A 20,086-nucleotide genomic window follows, 5' to 3' on the forward strand; every position below is an offset into this window, starting at 1 on the left:
CAAAACTGGCTTTGGGTTTAACTTGTTTTTCTTTTATATGGTGTGGCCATTGTAAAAACTCATGTATTTGTTGTTTTAAAGGACACTGATTTAGACTTGGAGATGTTAGCTCCTTATATCCCAATGGATGATGACTTCCAGTTACGTTCCTTCGACCAGTTGTCACCATTGGAAAGCAGTTCTACTACTCCTCAAAGTGCGAGCACAATTACAGTATTCCAGCCGACTCAAATGCAGGAACCTCCTATAACCACCAACACTACCACAGCCACCACTGATGAATTAAAAACAGTGACAAAAGATGGTATGGAAGATATTAAAATATTGATTGCATTTCCATCTCCTCCCCACGTACCTAAAGAAACTACTTGTGCCACAACATCACCATATAGTGACACTGGAAGTCGGACAGCCTCACCAAACAGAGCAGGAAAAGGAGTCATAGAACAGACAGAAAAATCTCATCCAAGAAGCCCTAATGTGTTATCTGTCGCTTTGAGTCAAAGGTATTTATATGTAACGTTAAAGTTATAGTTTGTTATTTTTGAGGAAACATGTATGATGGTAAATTATTTCTAAATGTAGCAAACCTTCTGATATATATGCTTTAAGGAACATAAAATTGACGTACAAATTCTGAACTTAAAACAAGCACTCAAAAAACCATTTCTAAATTAGCTTGTGTATTACTTTATAGTCATATCACTTATCTAAATGTAGGAGTAGAAGGGTCTTCTAATACCTCTAAAAATAAAATCCAGCCAGTAAGTTCTGTAAATGTACAAAAATTGGCCCAGTTTCTTGTAATTGCTTAAATCAGACTCGTTAACTATCCTTACTTGCCTCCATAGCTTGGAGCTCTTTTTAAGCTTACCCGAAAAAAAGCCTTTCCAACTTAAGGGTATTTCCAGTTCTCCAATCCAAATTGAACTTGATGGTCTTCAGTCCTCAGTATTCAATATAGATATTTATAAGCATTTTAAAAAAATTTATGTATAGTTATAATTGCTTTTATTTTTCCTTTTTATTTATAGAACACTAGCTATATCATAGGTTAAATAGGTTTTTAAAAGCTGTAACAGGAATCTAAGCATGTGTCATGGCATTGCTTCTATGGAGCTAGTTTGAGCAAACATATGGACACTATCCAAATTTTAAGTTAAAATTTTTGTGTATAATTTGTAATAGGATTTGACACATTTAAAATTTGAGGCTGTAGTCAGAGGAGACAAGTCAGTGGAGCAGTGTGTGGAGGAGAGGAATGATTCCTCTACAGTGCCTAGACTGAGTCAGATAGCAATAGCAATAGGAAAAAGCACTGCCATAGCCAGAGCTTATGGCTTTTTTCTCCTGCCCTGCATCACTGCTTTGACCTAGAATGCTAGGAGAGGCCTTTTCCCAGAGCTAGGAAAAGATCTTAGGGCTTTAGATTAACAAATAAGTATTTAACATTATTGTTTTACTATTATCACCAACCGACTTTAGAGCTCCTCTGGGCAGTGACAGTGCCTCGGACATTTCTGTGTTACTAATACTTAACTCAGTACCTAACATGTAGCACTTGCTTCAATAAATGGTTATTGGATGGAGAGAAGAATGAACATAGCAATAGAATTGGCAGTGATCTGTAATTTTCAGTTACCGCTACAGAGAGCCATGGGATATTTGGGATATTTGGTTTTCTGAATAACTATGTACTTGTCAAAACCAAAGTCCAACAAACATCTAGTCACTTTAGCAATTTTTTTTACATTAGTTCCAATATAGTATGCACTAAACACTTTATGAACTTAACCTTTCAGAACTATATGGAGGCTTTTTCTTTACTACCTCTCTAGGTAATTTGCAAAATCAAAGTGCTATGGTAAACCAGACAATTTGCAGCTTTTAGAGCAAAGATTAAAAATAAACCATTAAAATACTACTACTAAGATGATATTTACATGATAGACTGAGTTACGCTTAATAAAGATAACATTTATATAAAAATTTTAAAATCTGCCTGTCTATATATTGACGGTTTCATAGAATTTTTTAAAAATACAGAACAAGACTGCATGTAGGAGAGCCGTTAGAGTAGTACATCCCTTACCCATATGCCATTCTCAACTAGATGGGACAGCAGGAGCTATTGTGATTATGTTGGGGGTGGGTGGGCGGTTCTTGAAAAGGCGAAACAGATATAACAAAATCGATGTACTTGACACATAAAACAGTTCTTCACTATTTAGTATTAATTTTAGATGCAGATAGTTCAAGTTTGATAACCAGATCAATACTGAGGGCAAAATGGCTTAGTGGGAGGATCACTGGGAAGGAGACTGGGTATCAGGAGACCTGCAGTGTACTTCCATATCTGCAACTAATTAGCAACAGAGCAAGTTACCTAACAGGCCTCAGGTTTCTCATTTATAGAATGTGTATTGTATTACCTGTATTATCTTGGGGATTGGAGTGAAGCTACAGTGAACTAATGAACATGCAATGTTTTATAAACTGAAAGCGTAAAACAAATGTGAAATTAATCTTTTATTACAGTAGTCCCAAGAATATCTGTGTATTAGGTGGGATGAAAGGCCAATATTTAACTCTTTGACATCAATTTAGTTCTGTTCAGTTCTATTTTCTAAATAGGGAAATGCATATTTTAGGAAATTTTGTTTTAAAAAATGAACTTCGGCTTTCAAGGTAATAAACTTTAGTAATCAGGACGGTTCTCTTATGTATAACATTATATTCCTTAATGTTGGAAAATAGGCATTATATATCTCATTTTTAAAAAGCTAACTGGATATTTTTTATATAAATAAAACCATATTTTTATTAAAAAATATTTTTCAGAACTGCTGTTCCTGAGGAAGAACTAAGTCCAAAGATACTAGCTTTGCAGAATGCTCAGAGAAAGCGAAAAATAGAACATGATGGTTCCCTTTTTCAAGCAGTAGGAATTGTAAGTGTGACAGTATGTTTGCTTTTCTATTCTACCTAATATCTATTTCTAAGTTAGATATATAGGTAACTCCTTGTATCTCCCAAATACTAATGTTACATTTTCAGAAGTTATACATTGTTTTTTTTCACCTGTACACACTCTTTCTTAAAAATACAAACATTTAATGAATCCAGTCTTGGTGTAAAAATTCCAAACACTAGAGATGTATTTTGAGTAAGTATAGTTCTCCCCTCATTCCACACCCAGTATCACCACCAAGTCTCTTTCTCTTCCCTTTAGGTTACTTTCCCTTCTTACCCACAGAACAGTCAGTGCTGGTATAATCCATACTGATATTTTCAGACCAAATTAACTGGAAAGCATTTACACACGTAGCTGTCATAATGAGCGGCAAATGAATTCACCATAGTAGTATGAAGAAAAAGAATTTAAAATAACTTAGGGCAGTATTTAAGAATCTTGCCCACATATTGTTAGCAAACTTACACTGATTTCAAAGTTTTTGACTTAAAAAAAATTCAACATAGTAAAATTGAAATAACTTTACTGTTTTTAGGGAACATTATTACAGCAACCAGATGACCGTGCAACTACTACATCACTTTCTTGGAAACGCGTAAAAGGATGCAAATCTAGTGAACAGAATGGAATGGAGCAAAAGACAATTATTTTAATACCCTCTGGTTAGTTTATTCTTTCTGCCCTTGAACATCACAAAGAGAATTAAAATATATGAAACTTTTATTTAGGAGCTTTACTCCAAGTGAGACTGATTTTCACTCCTTAGCAGGATTAAAAAGTAAGGTTGCATTTTATTTGATCAGTAATAGCTATTTCAAGATGGAACTATGAATTTTTAGTAATTATCTTTGATCTGTGTCTGTGTGCTATCAATATTGAATAGAAGCTGAAACTTGCACATTTTAATGCCTTTTTCTAAATTGGTTTATCATGCCTTTGTGCCTTCAAGGTATCCTTTAAACATTTGTGACATAGCACCAGTAACACTTTTTTGCACTTTCTTGTTTACACGATTGTGGTTTTGCCTAATAGACTAAAACCCTTCTAGCGCTTATTTGCCTTATTTTCCCCAATACCTAGTGCATAGTGGCTGTTTAATAATATTCATTGATTAGATGAATAAATACTTAAGTATCTCTTTGTTTTTCAGATTTAGCGTGTAGACTGCTGGGGCAATCAATGGATGAGAGTGGATTACCACAGCTGACCAGTTATGATTGTGAAGTTAATGCTCCTGTACAAGGCAGCAGAAACCTACTGCAGGGTGAAGAATTACTCAGAGCTTTGGATCAAGTTAACTGAGCTTTTTCATAATCTCATTCCTTTTTTTGGACACTGGTGGCTCATTACCTAAAGCAGTCTATTTATATTTTCTATATCTAATTTTAGAAGCCTGGCTACAAATACTGCACAAACTTGGTTAGTTCAATTTTGATCCCCTTTCTACTTAATTTACATTAATGCTCTTTTTTAGTATGTTCCTTAATGCCAGATCACACACAGCACATTTTCACAGTTCTTTGGTATTTAAACCATTGCATTGCAGTAGCATCATTTTTAAAATGCACCTTTTTATTTATTTATTTTGGGCTAGGGAGTTTGTCCCTTATCGAATTATTTTTAATAAGATGCCAATGTAATTTTTTTTTAAGAGGGCAAGTAACCTTTCATCATGATGAGTTTGAAAAATTTTTACTCAGTTTTTTCACATTTTACATAAACAGTAATGATTTGCCAGCAGTACATGGTAGCCACAATTGCACAATATATTTTCTTAAAAAAATACCAGCAGTTACTCATGCAATATATTCTGCATTTATAAAACTAGTTTTTAAGAAGAAATTTTTTTTGGCCTATGAAATTATTAAACCTGGAACATGACATTGTTAATCATATAATAATGATTCTTAAATGCTTGTATGGTTTATTATTTAAATGGGTAAAGCCATTTACATGATATAGAAAGATATGCATATATCTGGAAGGTATGTGGCATTTATTTGGATAAAATTCTCAATTCAGAGAAATGATCTGATGTTTCTGTAGTCACTTTGCCAGCTCAAAAGAAAACAATACCCTATCTGTAGTTGTGGAAGTTTATGCTAATATTGTGTAATTGATATTAAACCTAAATGTTCTGCCCACCCTGTTGGTATAAAGGTATTTTGAGCAGATTGTGAACAAGAAAAAAATCATGCTTTGTTAGCAAAATTGCCTAGTATGTTAATTTGCTCAAAATTTGATGTTTGGTTTTATGCACTTTGTCGCTATTAACATCATTCTGTTTTCATATAGATTTCAATAATTGAGTAATTTTAGAAAAGCATTATTTTAGAAATATATAGTTGTCACAGTAAACATCTTGTTTTTCTATGTGCATTGTACAAATTTTTCATTCCTTTCGCTCTTTGTGGTTGGATCTAACACTAACTGTATTGTTTTGTTACATCAAATAAACATCTTCTGTGGACCAGGCCCCCTTTGATCAGCTTTTATGTTAAAATAATATTTGCTTTAACACCTCCAACTCATAGTATTGTTTACCAACAGTTTAAGTATTTTATGAATATTACATTACTCTTGTTTATTTCTACATTTATCTTATTGCCATCACCTTAAGTTATACTGTGTCCCTAAATGTAATGTTAAATAATAACAAACCATAACGTTCCACTGTAAAAAGTATACTTTTAGAAAAGAAACTTGTCATTTATGAACCTTTAATTTATTAAAGTAAAAGAAAATTTTAATGTTCTAATATGAATGGGACGAATGAAGCAAATCCTGAACATTATAGTTACATAATGTTGTAAGGGCTAGAAAGTTCCTCTAAAGCAGCGGTCCCCAACCTTTTTGGCACCAGGGAACGGTTTCGTGGAAGACAGTTATTCCACGGATGGGGGGTGGGGGATGGTTTCGGACGATTCAAGCACATTACATTTATTGTGCCCTTTATTTCTATTATTATTAAATTGTAATATATAATGAAATAATTATGCAACTCACCATAATGCTGACAGGAGGAGGAGCTCAGGCGGTAATGCGAGCGATGGGGAGCAGCTGTAAATACAGATGAAGCTTTGCTCGCTCACCTGCCGCTCACCTCCTGTTGTGGGCCCGGTTCCTAACAGGCCACGGACTGGTACCGGTTTGTGGCCCGGGGGTTGGGGACCCCTGCTCTAAAGATTTCCAAAATATTGTCACTCACAGATGAAGAAATTTAGACCTCAAATGATAAAGGATTTGTCCAAGCCTTAAAGGTAATAAATGGCAGACCAAAGATTTATACTTAGGTCTTCTGACTCTAATATGAAACTAGAAAAACGTTGCTTTGTTTTTGTCTTAATGATACTGTATATTTTAAATTTTTTAAATAGCTTTATTTTTTTTCCTACATTTTTAAAATGAAATAGCATTATTTCTTTTATGATTGTAAAAGTAATACATTCCCACTTAAAATTTAAAAAATCAGACAGCACAAAAAGATATAATAAGAAACAGTGAATCCCTGCTCCTAGAAGTAACAGCAAATTATTTTTATGGACAAATTACATAGGCAGTGCCAGAGCCTTAGGCCCTGTATCCTGAGGTTACAGGAACAAAATATCCTGGACAAAATTAAGCCACAGATCTTAGGAGGCTGTTTTTATCTTTGAATGAAGAAAATCTAATTACAATTACATGAAAATATGGGAACAAAAGTTTACAATATTAAGACTCAATCTAAGTTTTTAGAGGCATATGCATATTTCACTGCAAATACTATGATCCAAAGTGCTTCTGCATTTAATTACAGATAGTACTAGAGGTAGTATTTTAGAATAAAGTAGTTGCCTAATATTCCCGGGTTGAAATTTAAAATTCTGCTCATTTTGTGAGCAAATTAACTTAAGCTGAAATCTAGAAGTTTATCGTTTTCAAATATTAGTTAATGGTCAGATCTGTAATGACCAAGAGTAGGAAGATGACTTGTGGAGCAATGATTTAGATGAGAAAGCCACTTTAAAGGATGGTAAAGCTGGGAGAAAACAAGTATCCACCCCTTGGTCATTCAGAAAATAAGCCCCCTGGAGTGCTTGAAGCTGTTTTAAATAGCAGAACCAGGCCTTCCTCCCAGCATTGTGCCAGCCTCTTTGAGACCGTAACAAATGTCTTTATAATGCCTTTAGCCAAGTATAGCTCTACACCAGCAGCTACAGTCCTGTATTGTCTCCCTTCCTGATGAATGCCTATACTTCTTCCTCTGGTCGTGCTGTGAGTGAATGACCACAGTATTATTTTCACATCTGAAAAAAGTATGGCAAAGGAGTTTAGTGTATTTTGTTCATTTGTTCTAAGCCTCACTATTAACTCTGGAACTGAAAAAGAGTTCCCCAGGGAGCCTACCTCTGCTAGGTACTTCTTTTAGATCAGGAGTTAAAATGAATCTAATGTCTTTAAGTGCTATATGCTAGACTTTGTGCTAAGCATTTTGCATGTTATCTCACAATCTTAAAAAAAAAACACTATGAAATAGTACCTGTATCTCATTTTGTAGATGAGAAAACAATCTTGGAGAGATGGCCTATGATTCAGAGTGTCTGAGCTGGTGAGGTGCTAGCCAGTCCAGCAGAACCTTACCCCTTTTCCCATTAACTGTTTAAATGGCAAATAGAAAGCAACGGGGGTGTAGGGAACTGAGGGTGGGTGTCCCTTGACGGTAATGAAATCATAGAGGACACTGAGGGGATGTTGTATGAGAGGAATGGCAAGGCAAATGGAAATGAATAAAAGTGGTGTTCTGGTGCTGTTTAGTGGGTTTTGAGTTTGAGCTAGAGATTTCGGTGTCTGGTTATGGAGACATTAACTCAGGTAAATGAGGTGGTATATGAAATGCACGTTGATAAACTATAAAAGGCCAGATGAATATATGGTATGGTTCTGTCAGCGCTGTTTAATAGCATGCTAGACACGTTTATTTTCTTTTAAGTTTGTATTAACCTCACAACTACCATTCTAAAGTTTGATTTCCCCCTACAACCTCTAAAATGCAAAAATGATAAAGTTACTGGCTTTGCAGAAACCTCAACATTCCAAAAGTTCAAATTTCCAATGTAGCAACGTCAAAAACAAGTTGCAAATAATACAAAATCTTTTTTTTTTTTAAACGGTGTTTGGTTAAATAAAACCTTTGCAAACACGTTGCTATGTGGAACCAACAAAAATGAAAAAAAAATTTTACTGGGGTGTTTTTTAAGTCTGCCACTAACCACTTCGCTCATATTTCCTCCTTTTAAATAGCGCTGAGCCTGTTGTCCCAGATCATTTTACAGAGAATTAGTTCAATCTGTAGGATGTGAAATGAAATAGTCTCCCTGTAAGACAAAAACTACACCTTACCTCTACCCTCCTATGAACACCTTCCGGAGCTTTGTTGTGTTCACATCTTTCAGAGGTTTGGACATAATTTTTATTCTTACCTGTAGTGGACGGTATTATCCAAGACGCTGCTCAGACACCCGATCTCCTTGTACTATTTAATTTCTTTTATTCCCTTGTCTTGGCTCCATTCCGGCACGGAGAGGGAAGACAGGTGCCTGAGAGCGGCAGTGATCAGACCCTCAGCGAGGAGAACAGCAAGGATGCGGAAGGGACCGGCTCCACTTCTGTCCCTGGCGCCCTGGTGCCTACATGATGACGATGTGAAATGTGAGCCGCCCGGAGAAACTTCTCCAAAACCCGCCCGCCGCGCTGCAGGCCACGCCCCAGTACGTGCTGGGGCTCAGCACCGCAGCCCCGGCCCCGCCCGCGGCCCGGGACTGGGGCCCCGCGCGAGGCGGCAGGAGCGGCGCGTGTGGCTGCTGCTCCGGGCTCCCGCCTACGTGTGGGAGCGCATGTGGTGGCACCGCCCCGCCCGGCCTTAGGATGCGCGCGCGCGCGAGCGGACGGAAGGGCCGGCGGGGGCTCGTGCGCCCCGCGCTACCCTTTGTTTTCTGTGACTTGCTCGCTTCGGCTGCCAGCCCTTCCTGAAACTTGGCCGTTTTGGATGTTGGAGTTTGGGGGGCGGGGGGAGATTTGAGGGAAGGAGAAGTCAAGTGTTGCTGTAGGTAGAGCTGTCTTCCGATCTCCCAAGCAGATGCTTTGGAGTGTTAAGCTGTGCTCTGTAGAACAGAGAAATGCCGAGGGGTCGCCTAACAGATTGCGTAGCTATGCAACAGTTTAAAAAGATTAGTCCTATCTACTAATCTTATCAAAACCAGAGAAGTTGTGTGTTCATTTCAACATATTACCCCTAAGGCACTCAAAGGCTTCGTTTATTTTAAATAAAGCACTTTGAGATATGCTTAAGTAATTAAATGGAAACTTTAGCTGCCCCGGGTGGGTTTTTATTGTTGTTGGTCTGTTTTGTTTTGCTTGTCGTGTTTTTTTAATTTATTGTGTGTCTGCACCCTGAGAATCCTTTGGGAGAAGATAATCTTTTTGGAAAGAGGGAGGTGAGTTTGTGGAAAACAGAAAAGCTTGGGGCATTAAATTTAATCTCCTGTAATTAGGTTACGATTGCGCAGTTTGTTGTAAAGTACGGAGCCAGGTATTGTTTAGAATAAATAACCTCGCTTTTGTATATACACAGCTGACTACATTTTATATTTTATTTTAAATTGTTTTTTTCAGGAAAATTCATTGTTCATGTTTTCTCAAATAGAATTTCCTAAAAAGTAGGACATTAAAAATTCTCTTTTAATTTTAACATTTAAAACAAGTAGCCGAGGTGTTCTAAATATTTTTTTCCTAACAAAAACTGAACTGTAGCCTCAGTCACCGTGTTTGTGCTTAATTAGAGAGGTGTCATTTAGGGAGAATACTACAACTCTTTTGATCTTATGGATGCTTAATAAATCATTGTAAACTGGTGATTCTTCACGGAGGAGAGCAGGCCGGGGGATTGGAGGAGTGGGGTTCTTTAATGTTTATCACAAAAGCATTTTTTAAAATTGAGAAACATCATATATAGCCTGACAAGTAGGCTAGGACGCTGTTAAGTCAAATATTTTTTAGAGATCTTTGAAATATTAAAACATTAAGAAACACTTTTATGTAGAGATCCTTTCCATATATTTCTGGATAATATTACTGACTCTTTAAAATGGCTTTTTTTTTTAATGGTTCCACACACAACTGCTTATGACATACTCTAATAGGAGTACTGGACAAGCTTTGGGGTAAGCCATTATAAGCTGTTGCCTAATTCTCCAGCCTACTGGTAGAGTATTTAAAGCAGAAACCTAACTGAAGTAAGCTACTAACATCGCAAATTAGAGGGGAGCCAGCACAGCCTGGGTAGGTGCTTTTCCTCTTTGTAGGCAACTTCCTCTTTGTATTCAACTGCAAGTATTTGCCATCCCTGTGAACTTCACCTTTAGTCCTTCTGCTTTCTTACTTCTCTTTCTTTTTTTCAACCTTCTGTGATCATTTATGCATGTCTTATCTCCCCTACCAAACTCTTAGTTCCTTCAGAGCGAGGTTCCCATCTGATTCATCTTTGATTGTTCCTGAAACCTTGCACTCTGCTTGCACAAGGACAACTCATGATTGAAGGTAGGAGAGGATCTTGTGTGACAGAGACCAGAGAAGAAATGATCAGAGGAATGGAATGGGGAAAACAGGACCATTTTCTAGCTCTTCCAATTAAATCCATTTATTCAAAGAACAATTACTGAGGGTTGACTGAGTCTAAGATGTTTGTGATGTTTTGAATGTTTGTGGTCCCTCAGAATTCATATGTAGAAATCTTACCTGCAAGATGATACAGTATTCGGAAGTGGGGACTTTGGGAGGTAATTAGGTCATGAGGGTGGAGCCTTCATGAATGGGATTTGTGCCCTTGTTGAAGAGGCTCCAGAGAGCTCCATCGCCCCTTTGGCCAAGTGAGTATACAATGAGAAGTTAGGAATCTGCAACCAGGAATAGGGCTCTCACCAGCTAGCACTAACCATGATAGTATTCTGGTCTTGGACTTCCAGACTCTAGAACCATGAGGAATAAACTACCCAGTTTATGGTGTTTTGTTTTATCAGCTTGAACAGACTAAGACAGGGTTATTCTGAGACCTGTAGGTGATAGAAATATTCTAGAATGTGGTGCCTGCTATCAATGGGTTAATTCCCATTCTACGAGGTTCTAACACGTTCAGCTATAATTGGGCAAACACAAGTGAATTTTGTATTGGTCATTAAAAATGTTGTAAGTCATCATTACCTTACCCAGAGTTATTACCAAGGTAATAACTCATTATCATCATCATTACCTAGAGTTATCTCTAGCTTGATAATCCATGTCCAGGCCAGACTGCTCCCCACAGGCACATCAAGTTTGGCCTCTGAAAAACTAACTCCTCATATTACTCAGCCATAAAAAGAAACGAAATTGAGTTATTTGTAGTGAGGTGGATGGACCTAGAGTCTGTCATACAGAGTGAAGTAAGTCAGAAAGAGAAAAACAAATACCGTATGCTAACACATATATATGGAATCTAAAAAAAAAAAAAAAAGGTTCTGAAGAACCTAGGGGCAGGACAGGAATAAAGACGCAGACGTAGAGAATGGACTTGACATGGGGAGGGGGAAGGGTAAGGTGGGACAAAGTGAGAGAGTGGCATTGATATATATATACACTACCAAATGTAAAATAGATAGCTAGTGGGAAGCAGCCACATAGCACAGGGAGATCAGCTCGGTGCTTTGTGACCACCTAGAGGGGTGGGATAGGGAGGGTGGGAAGGAGACGCAAGAGGGAGATGTGCGGATGTATGTATATGTATAGCTGATTCACTTTGTTATAAAGCAGAAACTAACAGACAACTGTAAAGCAATTATACTCCAATAAAGATGTTATAAAATGATGAAAAAAAGTAAAATCCTAAAAAAAACAAAAACAAAAACTAATTCTTCATATGCCCTCCAAATGGCTCTTCCTCCTGCATCACCTGCTCAGTGAATGGCACCACCCAGTCTCCAAAATCAGAGCCCTAGACAAAACTTGTCACTTTTACCCTTATCCACCACATCCAGTCTGATGCTGTCCTTTTCTTAAATATTCATTATGGAAACTTTTGAACATGTACAAAAGTAAAGAGAATAGTATAATTATGTCAAAGTGTCTCTGCAGGGCTTCCCTGGTGGCGCAGTGGTTGAGAGTCTGCCTGCCAATGCAGGGGACACAGGTTCGAGCCCTAGTCTGGGAAGATCCCACATGCCGCGGAGCAGCTGGGCCCGTGAGCCACAATTACTGAGCCTGCGCGTCTGGAGCCTGTGCTCTGCAACAAGAGAGGCCGCGATAGTGAGAGGCCCGCGCACCGCGATGAAGAGTGGCCCCCGCTTGCCACAACTAGAGAAAGCCCCCGCACACAAAACGAAGACCCAACACAGCCATAAATAAATAAATAAACAAATACTTAAAAAAAAAAAAAAAAGTGTCTCTGCAGTTTGGGTTCTTGGGGAAGTAGACTCCAAGATGGAGATTGCAGGACATTTATCAGGGAGTGTTTTAAGGAAAAACACGCGGACAGGAAAAAACAGAAGTGGGCAGAGGGAGAAACTGAGCTGAGATGCAGTCCCAACAGAGTCTTTCAGCAGCCACATGGGAGCTGTGGACCTGGGATAGCCCTTGAGAGGGGTACCAAGTTACAAAGAGGGCTGAGGCCCCTACAGTGATCAGTCATTGAATGTGGGCTGCCCTCAGAACAAATGACCTTTAATGAGGGCGCTTTTCTTCCACTGAGACAATCCCCAAGGAGGACTGACAGCTGAGGACCACCTGCTGCTGCACTCCCAGCAGCCAGAAGAGTAAGTCATTCCTGAGACATCTGGGTGCCTTATCCAGCATCAGCCACAGTACCAGCTTCAAAAATCTCAACTCGTGGCTTTTTTCATCAGTACCTTTACGCATCCCTCCCTTCCCCACCCATTATTTTGAAGCAAATTCTAGACATCATATAATTTCATTTGTAAATAATTCAGTGTGTATCTCTAAAAATTATATTCTTTTTTTGACATACCCTCAATACTATTATTACACCTAAAACTTTAACAGTAATGCTTTAGTGTTATCAAATCGTCAAAGTCAGTGACACACAGTTGTTTTTTTTTTTCTAGGTATTTAATTTACACCATTCTCTACATGTCCACTAATACAGCCTCATCCTTTCTTGCCTGGGTTTCCTATACCTCCCCTGTTATCTGCCCCATCCCTGCTGCACTGCACTGTTGCTAAACCAATCTTCCTAAAACAAAACTATGGTTATGTTATTTCCATACTTAAAAATTCCAAATGTAAAATAGTAATTGTCCTTGAGGAGTGGAGTATCAGAAGACTTTTACTAATAATACATTTCTGTATCTTTATAATATTGTATAGGAAATATGATTACTTCTGTTAACAGAAAAAACATTTTTTAAAATATTCATAGCTATTGATTGTCTTTAGCTGATAGTTCAAATGCTTTTATATTTGGTGTTAAGTCCAAAACTGTGAGGATCTGATATATATATACACACACACACACACACACAGAAACACCAGACCTCTAGACCAGAGAACAGACCATTTATTATTCATACAGCATGTTAATTCTGGTTCCCTGGTGCCCCAATTCCCCACAGGCTACACAGTGAGGGCCAGATATTCACCTGTATGTGCAGCAGGGTTTGTACCACAAGAGAGGAACCCTCAAATTATGAGACTTGGAGCTTACATGCAGCAGCTGGCACATCTGCCCATCTAAGGAATGTAAACAAATTTCTCTGTGGGGAGGGGAGAAAGGAGGGTCTCTGTCTTTCCTTTACAGCCTTGGAATGCAAGCAAATGGCTCCAGGGGAGATAAGTCTCTAAACCTCTTCAGAGTTTTCTGTCTTTAGGACTTATATTCAAGCATCTTCACTCAGAAGGCTCAGAATGTACAAGAACACTAAGAATTTCGGGGGGTGGGGGGGGGAATCTCCCAGCATAAAGCACTCCAGACCTTGGGATCTCCTGCCTATTTTTCCAAATATTACAACTTCTTTCTTTTGCATCCAGTGCTGCAGTGATAAAACTTCCTAACATTCTCTCTTCCTCTTTGCGCATTTGCACTTGCTTTTTTTCTGCATCAGCAGCACTCTTCCTATTTTCATCTTCATCTTCTTAATTCTTTCCCTGATTTTTCACAATTCAGTTCTACTTTAGAAAGCTTATCCTCTCAGGGATTGGTTAGGAGTTTCTCCTAGGTGTTCCCATGTTGTGCTGTGCTCACCTCTTTCATATTTATCACACTAAAATTTTAATTATCTTCTTGAGGTGAGTTGTTCTACATTAGATGGTTGAAAACCTGAGTTGCCTTTAAATGCATCCCCAGGAAAATGGCAGTATGAGGAGCCCTATGGACTTACTACCCTGTGAAACAACTATAACTGGTGAAAATTTTAGACAACAACAATTTAAAGTTTCTTGAAATTGTTTGAAGGGAATACAGCAGATGAAGAAACATTTATTCAAGAAAACCTACTAAATCTTGGTAGGAACAGCAAGAATCAGTGGCACCTGAGCCATGACCTGCTGCCTCCCCCACCCTGCTCAGTATGACAAAAGCTCCACTCTGGGCGGGCATGGCCAAGAAGGTGGGGCTCACGCTTCCCCCAGATCTCAGTAAAAATGCTATGGATCTCCCTGGGAGAGCCAAGCTGCCAGCATTTCTCATCCTCCTTAGCTTCATGTTGCAAACGTTAAATTCCAGATAAGTATGTCCTACAGATTGGAGAGATTAGGAACTCCTTTCTTCCTTTCAGACACTATTCATAGGACAGAGGCCCTATCCCAGATTCAGGAGGCTATGAGTGCTGGGACCCCAGTCACCCTCACCCCAGCTCACACAGCTCACATGGGGGTTCCATGCCAGGAGAGGCAGCTTGAGAGGCAGAAGCTAATGCCCCCTTCCAGAACCCTGCTTATAAAGCAGGGGTATCACTCTGAAAGACATGGCACACAGTCCCCATTCCCAGCTTGAGCATTGGCTCAGAGATTTTGCCCAGGGGGAGAGAAAAGTCCACTAGAACAGAGAACTCTGAAGTTCTCCCCAGAGGAACTGATTTTATTTGGAAGAGTGTGAGAAAATTCAAACTTCAAGGTGCTCTTGAAAACAATGCATATTTTGGTGGCAAGTAATTAAGAGGAGGCTGGTAGCTCCATGCAGCAAGAAGCTAAACTGCAGACCAGCTAGTTTAACAGAGAGAGCCTGAGAAAGAGACAACTAAGAAGAGCCCTCTGGGATCAGAACAAACCTCAAGACTGCATTCAATGGCTATCTCTGCGAAGGAACCTAAATATAATTGGACTATGAAGCAGTTCATGCCCCAGGACATCGTTGTCAAAAGCAGTAGAACAATCAGCTGGCATTTAGTGGACTCTACTAGCTGGGTGTGATACCAAAAGAGGCAGACAGCTTAACGGAGAGACCAGGGAAAGAGACAGTCAAAGAGAGCCCTTCTAAAACTACTATCATCACACTGTGGCTGTGTGCATAGCCTCAGGGAATTGATCCACATGCAGGAAAAATTATAAAACTTTAATGATGATGCTAAAGATTACTTAAATACTTATAGGATAGGGAGACTCAATATGATAAAAATGTTATCCTTCTCAAAGTGACATGGATTTAATGCAATTCAATCAAAATCCCAATGGTACTATTAGAGAAATTTGACAAGTTCAATTTAAAATTTATATGAAAAAGCAAAGGTCCAAGAACAGTCAAGATACTCTGGAAGAAATATAGCAGAGGGAGGAACACTCCCAAACTCATTCCACGAGGCTACCATCACCCTGATACCAAAACCAGACAAAGATGTCACAAAGAAAGGAAACTACAGGGCAATACCACTGCTGAACATAGATGCAAAAATCCTCAACAAAATACTAGCAAACAGAATCCAACAGCACATTAAAAGGATCATACATCATGATCAAGTGGGGTTTATCCCAGGAATGCAAGGATTCTTCAATATACACAAATCAATCAATGTGATAAACCATTTTAACAAATTGAAGGAGAAAAACCATATGATCATCTCAATAGATGCAGAAAAAGCTTTTGACAAAATTCAACACCCATTTATGATAAAACCCCTCCAGAAAGTAGGCATAGAGGGAACTTACCTCAACATAATAAAAGCCATATATGACAAACCCACAGCCAACATCGTTCTCACTGGTGAAAAACTGAAACCATTTCCTCTAAGATCAGGAACAAGACAAGGATGTCCACTCTCACCACTATTATTCAACATAGTTTTGGAAGTTTTAGCCACAGCAATCAGATAAGGAAAAGAAATAAAAGGAATCCAAATCAGAAAAGAAGAAGTAAAGCTGTCACTGTTTGCAGATGACATGATACTATACATAGAGAATCCTAAAGATGCTACCAGAAAAATTCTACGGCTAATCAATGAATTTGGTAAAGTAGCAGGATACAAAATTAATGCACAGAAATCTCTTGCATTCCTATACACTAATGATGAAAAATCTGAAAGAGAAATTAAGGAAACACTCCCATTTACCACTGCAACAAAAAGAATAAAATACCTAGGAATAAACCTACCTAAGGAGACAAAAGAACTGTATGCAGAAAACTATAAGACACTGATGAAAGAAATTAAAGATGATACAAACAGATGGAGAGATATACCATGTTCTTGGATGGGAAGAATCAACATTGTGAAAATGACTATCCTACCCAAAGCAATCTACAGATTCAATGCAATCCCTATCAAACTACCAATGGCATTTTTCGCAGAACTAGAACAAAAAATTTCACAAATTGTATGGAGACACAAAAGACCCCGAATAGCCAAAGCAATCTTGAGAAAAAAAAGTGGAGCTGGAGGAATCAGGCTCCAGGACTTCAGACTCTACTACAAAGCTACAGTAATCAAGACAGTATGGTACTGGCACAAAAACAGAAATATAGATTAATGGAACAGGATAGAAAGCCCAGAGATAAACCCACTCACATATGGTCACCTTATTTTTGATAAAGGAGGCAAGAATATACAATGGAGAAAAGACAACCTCTTCAATAAGTGGTGCTGGGAAAACTGGACAGGTACATGTAAAAGTATGAAATTAGAACACTCGCTGACACCATACACAAAAATAAACTCAAAATGGATTAAAGACCTAAATGTAAGGCCAGACACTATAAAACTCTTAGATGAAAACATAGGCAGAACACTCTATGACATAAATCACAGCAAGATCCTTTTTGACCCACCTCCTAGAGAAATGGAAATAAAAATAAACAAATGGGACCTAATGAAACTTAAAAGCTTTTGCACAGCAAAGGAAACCATAAACAAGACCAAAAGACAACCCTCAGAATGGGAGAAAATATTTGCAAACGAAGCAACGGACAAAGGATTAATCTCCAAAATTTACAAGAAGCTCATGCAGCTCAATATCAAAAAAACAAATAACCCAATCCAAAAATGGGCAGAAGACCTAAATAGACATTTCTCCAAAGAAGATATACAGATTGCCAACAAACACATGAAAGGATGCTCAACATCACCAATCATTAGAGAAATGCAAATCAAAACTACAATGAGGTATCACCTCACACCAGTCAGAATGGCCATCATCAAAAAATCTACAAACAATAAATGCTGGAGAGGGTGTGGAGAAAAGGGAATCCTCTTGCACTATTGGTGGGAATGTAAACTGATACAGCCACTATGGAGAACAGTATGGAGGTTCCTTTAAAAACTAAAAATACAACTACCATACGACCCAGCAATCCTACTACTGGGCATATACCCTGAGAAAACCATAATTCAAAAAGAGTCATGTACCACAATGTTCATTGCAGCTCTATTTACACTAGCCAGGACATGGAAGCAACCTAAGTGTCCATCGACAGATGAATGGATAAAGAAGATGTGGCACATGTATACAATGGAATATTACTCAGCCATAAAAAGAAACAAAAGTGAGTTATTTGTAGTGAGGTGGATGGACCTAGAGTCTGTCTTACAGAGTGAATTAAGTCAGAAAGAGAAAAGCAAATACCGTATGCTAACACATATATATGGAATCTAAAAAAAAAAAAAAGGTTCTGAAGAACCTAGGGGCAGGACAGGAATAAAGATGCAGACGTAGAGAATCGACTTGAGGACATGGGGAGGGGAAGGGTAAACTGGGACTAAGTGAGAAAGTGGCATGGACATATATACACTACCAATTGTAAAATAGGTAGCTAGCGGGAAGCAGCTGCATAGCACAAGGAGATCAGCTCGGTGCTTTCTGACCACCCAGAGGAGGATAGGGAGGATGGGAGGGAGACCCAAGAGGGAGGAGATATGGGGATATATGTATACATATAGCTGATTCACTTTGTTATACAGCAGAAGCTAACACAACATTGTAAAGCAATTATACTCCAATAAAGATGTTAAAAAAAAAAAGAAAAGAAAAGCAGACAAAAAAAAAGATACTCCTGAAGAAGAATAAGATGAAAGGATTTTCCTTCCTAGATAAGATTTTTGAAAAGAAAAAAAAAAAGCTGTAGTAATCAGGGTATGGTATTAGTGTATCAAAATCTAAATTGACCTTTGGAGGTAAATAGTAACCCCAGAAACAGTCTGAAATTCAATTTAATTTGGTCTCATTTATTTTATCTGGCAATCCTACACATCAGAGGAGACAGGTACAAAAGTGTTCATAGTAACATTGTTTATAACAGCAATATCTGGAACCCACCTAAATTTGCATTGAGGAAATAATGGATAAACTGTTTATTCACACAATGGAATATTAGGCAGCAGTGAAAATAAATGAATTAAAGCTACGAGAAGTAACATAAATGAATCTTAGAAACATTATTAAACTTAAAAAGCAATTCAAAGACTATATGTTAGAAATTGCAATACCATTTTAATAAAGTTCAAAATCAACCACAACTAAACAATATATTGTTTAGAGATCCATACACGTGTGATAAAATATTTATAAGAGAATGAGAAACAAAATAAGGTGGTCATTACCAAACTAATGGCAGAGGCAGGAGAATAGGTTAGAGGAGGAATTCAGAGATTGATGTGATGGGTGTTGGTCATGTTCTGGTTCCTATACAGGTAGAAGGTACATACGTGTTCGTATTCCTGCTATGCTTTTTACTCAGACATGTTACGTAAGTTTTCCTGTAATGCATATTACATAAAAAATTTTTTTAAAAAGATCAATATCAGGAAAGTTAAGTGAGTTGAATCTCATCTACAGACAGAAAGCCCTTGTGCTTTTTGGATATCTTTCCTAAAGAATAAGAATAGCATGACATGCAATCAGAGAAATAGTGAAAGGTACAAAATACTACTTGATAGCTAGCTCCTGAGAGAAGCTAGGAGATGGTGTGTACACACAAGACCAATTCAACCAAATAATCAATTAAGTATATATAAAGCCGATACAGTACTTTCTGCTAAGTACTGTGCTAGATTGTGGTGGTGCTGGGGAGGTGTTTACAAGAGCTTCTCAAGAGTGGCTGCAGAAGACTGTTAGCGCTACAACGAGAGAGCCACACATTAAGCACCGCATTATGTGGGTACAGACTGTAAGAGAATTAGTCCAGTCTGCTTCTCAGTAAACCCTCTTTAGATCCTCTTTCCCCGTGAGGGTGGTTTGAGGTTAGGAATTTTTCCTCCTTAGCTGTAAAACTTGACTTCTGTCACTCTAGGATCTCTTTAAAGGAGAGGGACAGTAAGGGTCATATCGATTTGTATAAGCTAGCCTCATGTTGACCTAAAATCCTTCTTGGGCTCACAGGCTACTTGAGATGTAAACTTCTTTACTGAAATTAAACACGTCCATCTTACTCCTCTAAGTCAGCTGAGCTGCTAAAAGCAAATGCAACAACGCAGGCGCAGTAAACATCGCGCTGTCGTGGGCGGACCCGGCTGGAAGTGGAGCTGCCGGGGCCGGATGAAGCGTCACGGGGCCGGATGAAGCGTCACGGGGCCGGATGAAGCGTCACGGGGCCGGATATCACGGAGGGTGTGTGCGTCCTGTCGTAAGGGGCGGGGCTCAGAGCCTGGTTTCCTCGGCTACCATCGG

The 20,086-nt window shown here is 38.4% G+C and overlaps 1 protein-coding gene across 1 annotated transcript in view; it reads left to right on the forward strand.

The window, feature by feature from the left end:
- The window catches only part of HIF1A (hypoxia inducible factor 1 subunit alpha), a 41,527-nt gene extending 36,081 nt beyond the window's left edge, over positions 1-5,446 (forward strand). The window contains exons 12-15 of the mRNA XM_061180883.1: positions 82-506; positions 2,842-2,950; positions 3,510-3,636; positions 4,125-5,446. Of these exons, the coding sequence (XP_061036866.1) occupies positions 82-506; positions 2,842-2,950; positions 3,510-3,636; positions 4,125-4,276 (813 nt within the window). The 3' untranslated portion in view covers positions 4,277-5,446. The remainder of the gene's footprint in view (positions 1-81; positions 507-2,841; positions 2,951-3,509; positions 3,637-4,124) is intronic.
- Positions 5,447-20,086: the final 14,640 nt, after the last annotated feature.

Source organism: Eubalaena glacialis, chromosome 2, assembly GCF_028564815.1.
Source record: "Eubalaena glacialis isolate mEubGla1 chromosome 2, mEubGla1.1.hap2.+ XY, whole genome shotgun sequence".
NCBI classification, from domain to species: Eukaryota; Metazoa; Chordata; class Mammalia; order Artiodactyla; family Balaenidae; genus Eubalaena; species Eubalaena glacialis.